We start from the raw sequence: 12,533 nt of genomic DNA on the forward strand, positions 1-12,533 counted from the left end.
AACAACCATGGACCGACAGATGCAGAAATGTGTCTTAAATCTCATCTTGACTTTATCTGAGACTCTTAAATGAAAAGTTTCACCTGGTCTGGGACTAATAACCTACAATCACAAATCACTGATGACACGATATTTGCTAACTGATATAAGCGTTGCTAATAACCTGGATTAGTAGTTCTGTTAAGTTTATTTGTAAAGTTTAATATTACATATTGTGTCTCAGCAGACCTCAACAAAGACAGATGATAGACTCCCTCAGGTTCTCATCTGACTGGAAGTTGGGGGTGCTGAGGGGAGGACCAGCATGGAGGAGAAACTCACACTAAAGCACCACCACCACTGTCCCCAGACTGGACTGCTGTCTCCTCTGTGTCTCCATGCTGCAGGTGCTTCCTGTATGCTCTCTGGATCACCTTCGCCGCCACCTCTTCCTGTTTCCTCTGCAGGGTGCTGCTGATTGGTTCATTTGACACCTGAAGGTAACAATAATGATGTGTTGGTTTGGTTTCAGACATTATCAATGTAAATATATGCTAATATTTTGAAAGAACTGCTTATTGTCTCTTCCATGACAATAGTAGGAAAAACTAGAATATGTAAGCGTCTGTACCCTCTCTACTCTACCCTTGATGTCAGGACGGTTTGTTAAACCGAAGTCTGTTACAGGAAGGACAAGCACAGTCACACTTACCTTTCAAAATCAACCTCTCCACTCTAAAACACCTGAACACTTTCAGTAGAGAGCTGCATGTAAAGAGTGCAGTCGTCTGCATACAGTGAGATTCAGTAGCTCAGTAATCTGCTGCAGACAACACCACACACAGATGATACACACATCAAACGCCATTATTGACTTCTTACTGTGTTCTATTTAATGTTTTTCCCAATCAAATATTACTTTTGTGCTTTCCCTGTTTCTCTGTTTGCAGTTTTCTGTTAATGAGGAACTCAAGATGCAGTACTTCAATACAAATGGCTACTAACTGATCCTGCAAATTATTAGTCTCGGAGCTATTTTTTTAAACTGATTAACACAAAACAAAACTAAAAATAGTTATTAAACCACCATCTGGAAGTTTAGAGCTTTACTATTCACAGATTCAATTTTACCATTGAATGAGAAGATCTGGCAACAGTTAAAGCAAATCTAATATTAAAATGGTGAACAAATGCAAAAACTAACTGAGTTGCAGAGAATTGTGTAACAAACTCTGAGTGAATGTAAGCTTAAAATCAGGGGCAGATGTTAGATTACAGGTACAAACTAAGGAACAGAATAGAATAGAATAGAATAGAATAGAATAGAATAGAATAGAATAGAATAGAATAGAATAGAATAGAACCTTGGGCGAGTTGGCCGTCACCACTTCCTCCATTCTGGCTTTAAGAGTGCCCAACTCTTCAGAATCATCCAACACCTACAAATATAGAGTATAATAATGATAATAGTGTTAATAATGATAATAACAATGATAATAATGTGATCAGGTGAAGTTACCTGTGTGGCGAGTGTGGCAAAGACGTCCACACAGTGGATCTTGTCTCCAGGAAACAGAGGCAGATCCATGTGGATCAGTTTGATGGTGTTTGGTTTGGGAATCCGCAGAGGATGCCGTAGAGCGTCGCAGAAATCTGACAGCTTGCTGTGGAGCACAGTTCAGGCCATTAGAGCTTTTCAGAGTCCAGTGATATCTTCAGGTTGTCTCTGAGATCTCAGACAGACAGTTCATCGTTACATCATGCTGGCCCTCTGAGCTGTGGAGTACCTCAAGGCTCAGTCCTAGGTCCACTTCTGCTTTCTATTTAACCTCTTCAGTACCAGGCCTATTTTGTCTGCCTCTTCTCCCAAATGACCTACCCAAAATAGAGTATATCTTCACAACTACAAGGGCTGTATGAATAATCTTGGTCTCAAAGTAAGCTAAGACCTGTGAGATTACTACAGAAGTTTCAGAATCAAAATATATGTTACTATGTCAATAAATTCATCTTGAACACAGTAAGAATTGAACACAGTAGGAATTATTCATTAAAAAAACAACATTATTCTGAGTAAAAACCACCTTTAAATCATGTGATGAAGGCCAAATTCTTCTACGAATTAGTAAAGTCATATCTGATGAGTAATTGTGCAAAAGTACATGCCAAAATAATGAACCTGAGCAGTTTTATGGAGGTTTTCCCACAGGCGCTTGTCTGAGTGAGTACGTTATGTCTCTAAAGGCTCTACCAATGTTCTCTGTAGCGCCGTTTTCTTTTTCCTGTTGTTTTTACTCTCATGAAAGGACGAAATACAAATAAAACAGTAAAATAACACCTCGTCTGTGAGCCTCTGTAAACGCTCTGCCTATTGTGAATGACATGGAGAAGGGAAACTAACTGCGCACTTACAGTAGTCAGTAGCCCCCCCCCCCCCCCCCCCCCCCCCCCCCCATTTGGTCATTCGGGGGGCAGGACCCAAGTTCACCATAGAAACGCCAATGACGATACAGAAGGAAGTAAGCCCTAAGATAGGGTATTTGATGCGAGCACCCCCCCCACTCTTGAAACCCCCTCCTCTTTATGTAAACAACCAGGACCCTCGCGGTGGATTGTAAACTAACGCAGAGTCATAGGAGCAGACTGTAGCAGCGTTTTCTCGAGCTGGAATATAACTTTTGACCATAAAACAGCAAAGGTAAGACATACTGTATGCTTTTGAGAAATATCTTTCTGCTGCTCTTTGGCTGCTGGCTCGCCGAGTTTTGGTCGCACAGTGAGGAGGCAGACATTGTCGTGATCGTCAGACTCTCTGCTTTCATATGATATCAGAGAGTGTGAGTGTGACTGTCATCGACGTGCGAGTGTGACCTTCGATCATCGACGTGCGCATGCATCCCAGGTTGCCCCCTATACAGGGGGCACCGTACTGAAGAGGCTAACCTGGTTTGGCCAATGAGACACAACTATGTGTCCATCAGGGTGCACATTTCTATATGACCGTGACAGGCATGAATGTTGGATGTTTAATAACGTCCTGCATAAATCCAGTGGCAGAAATATTCAGTGAAATTTGTTATTTGTAATTTTGATGTACCATTTTCTTATCGTGCAAAAAAGTTGTTCTGTTTTATCAACATCGTATTGTTTAAAGAAACTTTTCATCATTCTTTGACTTGGAGAAAGTTATCAAAGTCAAAGTTCTCCAGAGTTTACCTGCTGCTGTGAAGTCTGGACTCACCTGTACTGTATGAACTGCGAGTCCTCAGGGTCAAACTTCCTCCAGGTTTTATAAAACCTCCGGAGGTCATCGTCACACAGCACCTCGATGTCCTCTGAGCTGAAGGCCTGCAGCACGACGACGATGTATAGGTGGAGCACTAGCACAAAGGTTAGGATGACGTAGGTGGTGAAGAAGATGGTGCCTGTTGGTTCGTTGCCGCAGTCCCCTCTGACTGTCAGTCCTGGGTGCTCCATCCAGGGGTCGCAGTCCGGTGGAGTGTTCATGATGGGAAGCAGGAATCCGAACCATCCAGTTGATGTACTTGTCATAAACATACAGGTCAGGCTGCTCCAAAACGTCTCAAAGTTATACATGTCATCGATCCCGGCCCCTTTCGTCACGTAGGGAAAGTTAAACATGCCGAGGATGGAGAAGGTGAACATGATGACCAAGAAGACGAGGCAAATGTTGAAGAGGGCAGGAAGTGACATCATAAAGGCCACAAGCAGCTTCCGGATATCCCTGGCACAACTGAGATGGAGGATACGAACAATACGAACCAATCGGAGCGTAGGCCAGAGAGCAGACGTGAACATGTACCTCTCTATAATGTCAGCAAAGAACACGCCTGAAGGGAAAGAAAGAAAGAAAGAAAGAAAGAAAGAAAGAAAGAAAGAAAGAAAGAAAGAAAGAAAGACATCTGAAACACCTTCTTCTTCCTCTCTGTTAAAATGTGAAGCTGCACATTTAGCAGCTCTCACTCTGTGAAACTTCGTCTTTGTACCTCGTGTATCCAGCGTTCAGGCCTTTTTTCAGTGTTTCCTGTTCGTGATTTGGGGTTTTTCTTTAGTTCACCTGGACCTGGACCTTGCCTGGTATGGATTGTGATTCTTCCCTGCTCCCTGTTTTCGAGTGTCTTTTCTGGCTTTAACCTTTGCCTGCCTCACATGCTGTTAGCCTTTTGTACTTTTTTGCATTACTAAATTCATTGAACTGTCTTCACTCAGCCTATAGCATTTGCATTTGGGCCTTCTTTGTGTATTCTTTGTTTCTCATGAGTCTGATTCTTAAAAAAAAAAAATGTAGAAAAACGTTCCTAAAAATATCAAGAAAACTCATCTCTGATTCGATGTTTACAGGAAATAATCTGCTCAAAATTCATCCAGATTTTTTGTTTAACACAAACTTCCTGCAGTCATTGTGTTCACTGTTTGGATTAACTGACAGTTCAGTTGTTCTGTTATTATTATGCAGAGAACATAATAAAAATTATCCAGAAAATATCTCACTTTGTCCTGTCGTCAGTTTATCACCACAGAAAATGGGTCTCTTAAGGAACAAAGGTTCAGTCGAGTGTTTCAGTGTTTCTAATGTAGGACGGAGTAAACGTGCACCAACAGCACACAAACTACTCCTGTAACAGTAGACAAACTACTCCTGTAACAGTACTAAAACTGTGGTGGTACGGTGGTACAGGGGTAGCAAAGGAAGGACGTGAAAGTGTTATTTTCTGTGACAGTTTTGTCGTTGACGACATCATCCTATGAAAACTTACTGATGATGGAGCAGATGACCAATAAGAAATCGAAGATGTTCCAGCCATCGGTGAAGTAGCGCCATCCGAATGCAGTGATCTTCAGAATGAACTCAATGATGAAGATGTTGATGAAGAGGAAGCGGAACCAGTACAGGATTTCTTCTTTCTTCCAGCTGTCATCATTCGTCTCCACTATCAGAGGCACCATGTTCAGGCAGATCAACACCACCATGAAGACCTCAAAATACACGCTGGTGAGCAGATCAAAGAGGCGAGCCCGGCACAGACTCTGAGGAGGCAGAGAGGAAGATCACATGACGTCAGAGCCCGATGAGTTTATTCTGAGCCTGACAGAACCAGAGAGTCCTGTACTAACACTGTTTGTGATGAAGTTACTTTACTTTCATTTCTGAATTCATGAGGATTCACAATAACTGTAAGGAACAAGAAGAGCAGGTTTAAATAACTGACAGTGACAGTGTGTCCAACCTGAACTCTGACCTGAAGGCCACACCTGCATGTACTGTGTGGTTTGAACACCGTGAGACAGGAAGTGAACCTACCTGAGGTCGGGGAACAGGTGTCTGAGGTCTCCTGAAGAACTTCGTCTTCGCGGCCTTGGAAAATTTCTGCTGCTCCTCTGTCATGAAGACATATTTCCCTCCAAAGTAAAGACAAAAGAAAGACAGGAGTAAAGACAAAAGACATGAGTACACTGAATATTCATCTCTGTCTGTCTCTCAGCCTGTCTGTCTCTCAGCCTGTCTGTCTCTCGGCCTGTCTGTCTCTCAGCCTGTCTGTCTCTCAGCCTGTCTGTCTCTCGGCCTGTCTGTCTCTCAGCCTGTCTGTCTCTCAGCCTGTCTGTCTCTCGGCCTGGCTGTGTGTCAGTGAGGTAAAGACACATATCTTGTCTCTCTGCAGGCTGTTGATGATGGCTCTGATCAGGAAGTTTAAGGAGAAGAAGGAGCTGATGCTGAAGAAGATGAAGTACAGGCTCGTGTACTGGTTGGCCTCATAGACCGGCTGAGACTCCACCTACACACACACACACACACACACACACACACACACACACACACACACACACACACACACACACACAAGCTGCAGTTACTGCTCTGGCTATGGAGGGTTTTTTTTACCTGTATCAGTTAAAGTATGCTGATCAGTACCAGTACCAGTACCAGTGTCAGTACCAGTATGACTATCAGCATCAGGTAAAGCTAACAGTGGGTGCACTGACCTGTCTAGAGTCCGCAGCTGCATACCTGAGGTCCATCAGGTCTGCTGATGCTGCCTAACAGAGAAACAACACAGAGCTTCATAATGAAAACACTGAATTTAAGTTAGTCAATCAATAATCAAAGATTAATTTCATGAGCATAAATCTGAACCTTAAAGAGTAAAATGAGTTGTTGAAGCGAATCATTTAATCCAGCATCAGACTGAACACATTCACAAGGAAGCAGAGATGTTTGTGCTGGTGACATCATCGTGGAAGTGATTCAGTCCGTAAACACTCGTCTGACATTAATGACTCAGACGCTTCTGTTTCCACCACAGGCTGATGTGAAAGTTTCAATCATCGAACTCATCAGGAGGAAAACAGAATTCAATGTGACGCGATGCCATGACGGTCAGAGAGTACGAAGCTAACAGAGATCAGCCGGCAGCCTGGATTCATCAACAAACAGTCCTGTTTGGTGCTTTTATTGTTTTCAGGCTCAGACTGAATCACTTCCTGTGTGTATGTTGAGTGTTCAGACTGACCAGATGCATCAGCGACTGGAAACCATTCAGCACGTTGTCGTAGTTTAACTTCACGTTCTTCCAGCGGACCTCAGTCATGTTCATCATTATGAGAGCTATACAGTCGCTCTTGTTGTCCACAGCGTCAGCTAGGAAATATTCCTCTGCCGTCTCGTTGAAACAGTACTCAAACTTTCCAGCAAACAGATCCACACCCGCAATACTGAAGAACAACCAGATGACATTAAGCACCAGCACCGCGTCAATCATGAACGGGATGGAGAAGACCAGAACCTCCACCACCACCTGCACACAGACAGGTAGAGAGTGAGACAGGTAAAGATCTGCAAACACACATGTTGACACTTTGCATCCTGGTCTAACAGAGAGTCTATCCGATCTACAGTCCACAGGAGAGCTGGTGAGCTACTGCAGCTGGAGAGCTAACCGCTAACCGCTAACCGCTAACATACCAGCCAGCTCAGCTTCAACACACCTGTACCTGACTGCACTGTGACATCATCAGGCTGACATGCAATCAGTTTCATCAGTGTGTGTGTGTGTGTGTGTGTGTGTGTGCGTGCGTGCGTGCGTGTGTGTGTGTGTGTGTGTGTGCGTGTGTGTGTGTGTGTGTGTGTGTGTGTGTGTGTGTTTAAAGTGCACATCTCACCCTTGAGCCCTGGAAGCGAGACAGGGCCCTCAGGGGCCCCAGAGCTCTGAGAGTCCTCAAACTCTGGATAGCTCCCCATTGAGAGAATCCAAACATGTTGGCCATGAGACACACCAGGAACACCTGGAAGACACAGCACACCTGCTGAAGACATCTTGTCAGTCAGCTTTGACTTTGGGTGTTGCAGGACTGTCCGTCCTGTGTTTGACTCACGTGCCACAACCTCCTTCCTGTTCATACTCCGTCACCTGACCTGAAGCCTGCGAATGACAAACGCCTGCTGCTGAATGTGAGCATGTTCAGGATGTGACGCACACGGAAATGGGTTTCCTGGTTTGTCGGGTCGACCACACGCGCTTCTTAGCTATCGGTGAGGCTGCGACTTCGCCAAAGTTCACCGATATATTCCCCAATGTTTAACATGTACATGTACCATGTGGACGTGACGGCAGGTTGAAGGAACAGTTCCTCTCTGACAGATGTTCAGATTGACCCCTCTCAGGTCTGTATGCTAGGTATGAATCTACAGCTAGCAGCTGGTTAGCTTAGCTTAGCATAAAGACTGGAAATGGGGGGAAACAGCTAGCACCACACCTCGCCGCTCTGAAGCTCATTGATTAACACGTTATGTCTCGTTGCTTCATCTGGACAAAAACTGACATGTGACAAACAAGACAAAGAATGAGTCCGTTTGCTAATGCTAAACTGTTGAAACTGTGGTTACCATGGTTACATGCAAATTAATGTACCTTGAGGTTAAACTGTTAAACCTGAGCTATGATTTTTATAGTTTCCAGCCAATCAGAGGGCACGTCTCTGTGGTAAAATGACTGTCGGTTGCTTTCTGTTACAGCCATCAATATATGACCAATAATCACTGTTATTGATTGTGTTCTTACATCTAAGATGAGGAAGTCGAGCCAGCACCAGGCGTCGGTGAAGTATTTCTTGAGTCCGTAGCCGATCCACTTAAGAAGCATCTCCAACAGGAACAGGTAGGTGAACACCTGGTCTGCTGTCTCCACAACCATCTTTAACACCTGATGCTGTGGCAGGTGAATGTCCTCAAATACCTGTTGACACACACACTCGTGTTAACACCTGGACAGGTGTGAGGGTGAGGTCACTCTGTCCACGCTGATGTCGCAGGGACAGGGGACACCCTCTGACGCAGGGACAGGGTCCTTAAACATCGACCAGAAGCAGCCACATAAAGAGATAGACTGAACATTAAAACAGGGATAGAAAATTAACGATATTAATAGTAAAAATACAGGAAAGCTCAGCAGTTTCAGGCTTGAATCAGGAAGTCAAAGCTAGTTAAAAGCTAAAGTGCAGAGATACGTTTTTAGTTTAAATAATATTCAGCGAGCAGCTTCCCTCGTATCTACAGGTCGTGTGTTCCAGAGCTTTGGGGCATGAGGTCGATCAACTTTTGAGAAAATGTTTAAAAAAGTATTATGTCGAATGTCACCAGGAGAGCCATCCCAAAGTCAACGCGTGCTGCTGCGTAAAGACGCCTCCTCTTCCTCCTAACTACAAATGACCAGATGTCGCGAACAGGATGTTACATATTTATTATTGCTAACGTGATGGCGGAGCCCTGCACATGAAACCTGATCCTGAAGGGGCGTTCAGGGCTCACAGTTTGATGCACAGGGCCACTGACCAAACGTCCATATGAGTGAGAACGTGTCGCCCTGGACGAGACATCTGGAGACGGGAGCGAGAGCTCGCCGCTGGAGGCTGCTTTTACTGAGGACTGGACCATGTTGACACTCCCCTCAGGGACGGACTGAAGGTCCTCCCTCGTCAGTTCTGCTTCGGGCCTTTTCTTCATTCGTCTTGTTTTATTTGCCTTGTGAAGCTCTTTGTAACATCTTTGGAAAACGTGTATATGAATGAAGTTTATTATATTACAATCGGACACATTAACAATCGCTGAGTGAATTTGGGGGTTGTTTTGATCCAGTAAGTCAGCAGTGATATGAAACACACCATCGCTGGGACGTGGTTCAGTCGACCCTGAACTGTGTTAACGGCGTTCAGTCGACCTGCGTCCTGTGACTGTTACAGAGGTGAGATAAAGATGTTCAGACCCAGCTGACGGCTTCAAACCTGGTTCGTGTATCAATGAATATTCTGTGATAATGTGTCATAATGTTGGCATGTTTGTGTTTACCAGAGCTAGACTGCTCAGCAGGATGATGAAGATGATGAAGAGCTCAAAGTATTTGTTTCGTACGATGAAGAAACAGCTTCTCCTGAAGTTAGACCAGACCCTCCCTCCGCCCTGGGACGTGTCTATATCCAGGAACGGACAGCAACGGTAGCACTCTGAAATATACACGCAGAGACCAATCAGAGCTGTGATTGATCACTGATCGGCTTCTGCTCTTCATCGTTTCAGCAGAAAGAGTCATACTGTCACCGCAGCAGTCCTCAGGGGTGTTTCCTTTGTGGTCTTTGCTGTCTGCGTCCTGCTGGACGTCCAGATGTTTCTGCACGCCGTCACACTGAAGAATCACCACAGTTTTCTTCAGAAACGTTTGTGTATTTGATACTTTCAACCCTCACATTTTATAATTATTATGAATTATTAAAGATGAAAACAGGACTTAGCACTTGTCGTACGGATACTTCAGGTATGAATCTGGTTTACTTTTTTCTCTTTTTCTTCATTTTCAGGCATCTTCACTTCAAAGTCGGTCTCAGCCGAGGCGATGGGGACCCTCTGCTCTGCAGTCAGTGAGCTCAGGGCCAGGTTGTCCTTCCTGTCCTCTTCCTGACTGTCAACCGCTGACAGCCAAAAACACAAGCAGAGAAAAATCAGCTCAAAGTACGTTCAGTCATAAAGTCTGAGATTTATACGCAAATCCAAAACCTTCAGAGCGCACCAATTATTAACCGTTTCATCTAAAAATGAAAACATTCAAATGAAAAGAGGACTGAAAAAAGCCGAAACTTCCTGAACTCTAAACTGAAAAAATAACACAAACTGTGTTTAATTAATGTATTTAATGAACTGAAAAATGTTTCAAACATGATTCTGAATTAAGCTCATAAAGCAATGAAACAAAAAATCTATTCAGGCCACTGAAAAGATCAGATGCTGGTCCAAAGACTGCATGTCACCAAACAGCAGAAGCTGGTCTCCAAAACATAAGAAACAAAAGCATCACAAAGTCATGATAAACCAATTCAAGCCTTGGCTCTGGTTCCAGGTGTGGTCCTACCTGCGTGGTCTAGGTTGACATTTTTCTTCTTTCCCTGCAAAGTGCAGCTGTGGTCCAGGATCCAGGTCTTCACAGCCCTGTGGACCCGGCTCACGGCAATGTGCATGTTGTTTTTTCTTTTTTCTTCTGGACCGACCAGATTATCACTGTTGAACGAGGCCAGCAACAAGGTCAGGAACAGATTCAACATCTGAAACAAGACAAGAAACACATTTAGGACCTGAAACCAGACCGCGATCTGACTGAGGACCTGTGATAAGGTTAGGAACAGATCTGGAACAAAGCCAGGGAGAGATTCAGGAATAAATCCAGAACCTGTGACAAGGCCAGGAACAGAGTAGGGACCTGAAAGAAAGGCCTTGAACAGATCCAACACCTGCAAGAACACTAGGAACAGATTCAAGACCTGCTCCAAGACAAACAAGCCGGAACCCCCACCCTGTGGCCGCGGGCCTGGATCTGTTCAAAGCTGGTGCTGACATCAGACTCTGGATGATAAGTGATGTACAGGAAGTAGACTCAGTGTCTACCTGCAGAGACTCACCAGAAGGTTCACGATGACCACGACCATCATGAAGAAGATCAGACACGTGGCCTGACCTGAGACCTCCATGCAGTCCCACAAGGTCTCGATCCACTGTCCGGAGAAGATCCGGGCGATCAGGAGGAAGGTGTTGAAGAAGTCGTTCATGTGCCAGCGGGGAAGCTCGCAGTCCTGTGCGATGCGGCAGACGCAGTCTTTGTAGTCCTTCTGGAACAGCTGCATGCCGGACATCGTGAAGATGAAGACCATGATGATCAGAAGGAGAATCAGGTTCTTCAGCGCTCTCAGCGAGGACCAGATGATCTTTAGGTAGGTGTGGAAGGACGGCCACCACCTGGCCAGCCTGAACACTCGCAGCTGCACAGGGCACAGGTCAGGAGACAGACACAGACCAGTATTCAGCATTTAATGGTGGTGTTTGGTCATTTTTGTGATGATGATGATGATGATGATGATGATGATGATGATGATGATGATGATGACGATGTCGTCACACTGACCAGTACACTCAGGCCCTCCACATCAGCCACTGCCAGCTCCAGCAGAGCGAGGAAGACGATGATGCTGTCAAAGATGTGCCAGCTCACCTGTAAACATGGCAAAAGAACAGTCACACGCACACACACACACACACACACACACACACACACACACACACACACACACACACACACATACACACACGTTACCAGTGGAACAGCTGTCGGCCATCATCACTGAGCCGGTAACAAATAAAAGTTTGACCTGGAAGTAGCCGTATGGGTCCATGGCCACAAGTTTGAGGACCATCTCCGCTGTGAAGATCGCTGTGAAGACCTGAGAGAGGTCAGAGGTCAAAGTTAGGAGACTGAGCTCATCTGCACACTGCTGTCACTACAGGTAGCCAGAGCAGAGACGAGAGGTCAAAGTGCAGGCAGGTCACATGGTTCATGCAGACACCATATACAGTCATTGTGCTTTTTTTACTTAATGGAAAACGGCTCAGAGTCAATACATTTAATGTTCTTCCTCATCAGCTTCAGTGATTTCTGTAAATATCTCTGATTGTGAATCTGATGCAGTGACACGTTTCACAGACTGACAGATGTGGAACTCCAGAAACACCTGTTTGGATCATTCCACAGGTAAACAGGCTGATTGGTCGCAGGTCAGAGGTCCTCACTGAGGACATAACAGACATGGTCTGCGCCGGGGAAAACGAATGGCTGCTGAACCAGACTCTCCGGCTTGGTTCTGGAGTTCATGTTGGGAAGCGACAGTTACTCTCCAGGTGCACAGAGCTGGCTGCTGGGAACCAGCTGAGCCATCAAACCGTCAGCCACAGACTGTGAACGTGAGGAACGTGAAGCAGACCGGAACTAACAGGAAGCTGAACATCTCCCCACACAGCTGTGTAACAAACACGTCCAGCAGGGGGCAGTGTCATATTGGATGGACAAGGACAAGGACGGCCATCTTGAACACGAGTTTATTTTCTTGCTGTGTTTGAAGATGTAACTGAAATGTAACTACGGCCAAACTGAAAGAAAGCAGAGAGAAAACCTCCCCTCTGTCTGTCTGTCTGTCTGTCTGCCTGTCTGCCTGCCTGCCTGCCT

General features: G+C 45.2%; 1 protein-coding gene across 1 annotated transcript in view; it reads right to left on the minus strand.

The window, feature by feature from the left end:
* Positions 1-245: 245 nt before the first annotated feature.
* LOC139337071 (sodium channel protein type 4 subunit alpha B-like) overlaps positions 246-12,533 on the minus strand; it is a 22,743-nt gene continuing 10,455 nt past the window's right edge. The window contains exons 14-31 of the mRNA XM_070971425.1: positions 11,683-11,754; positions 11,439-11,525; positions 10,939-11,295; positions 10,395-10,584; positions 9,821-9,957; positions 9,584-9,674; positions 9,341-9,495; positions 8,058-8,231; positions 7,159-7,281; positions 6,510-6,794; positions 5,983-6,036; positions 5,646-5,774; positions 5,303-5,407; positions 4,758-5,028; positions 3,221-3,830; positions 1,499-1,643; positions 1,344-1,418; positions 246-473 (exon numbers count right to left, since the gene is read on the minus strand). Of these exons, the coding sequence (XP_070827526.1) occupies positions 318-473; positions 1,344-1,418; positions 1,499-1,643; positions 3,221-3,830; positions 4,758-5,028; positions 5,303-5,407; positions 5,646-5,774; positions 5,983-6,036; positions 6,510-6,794; positions 7,159-7,281; positions 8,058-8,231; positions 9,341-9,495; positions 9,584-9,674; positions 9,821-9,957; positions 10,395-10,584; positions 10,939-11,295; positions 11,439-11,525; positions 11,683-11,754 (3,216 nt within the window). The 3' untranslated portion in view covers positions 246-317. The remainder of the gene's footprint in view (positions 474-1,343; positions 1,419-1,498; positions 1,644-3,220; positions 3,831-4,757; positions 5,029-5,302; positions 5,408-5,645; positions 5,775-5,982; positions 6,037-6,509; positions 6,795-7,158; positions 7,282-8,057; positions 8,232-9,340; positions 9,496-9,583; positions 9,675-9,820; positions 9,958-10,394; positions 10,585-10,938; positions 11,296-11,438; positions 11,526-11,682; positions 11,755-12,533) is intronic.

The sequence above is a fragment of the Chaetodon trifascialis genome, chromosome 10, assembly GCF_039877785.1.
Source record: "Chaetodon trifascialis isolate fChaTrf1 chromosome 10, fChaTrf1.hap1, whole genome shotgun sequence".
Lineage (NCBI taxonomy): Eukaryota > Metazoa > Chordata > Actinopteri > Chaetodontiformes > Chaetodontidae > Chaetodon > Chaetodon trifascialis.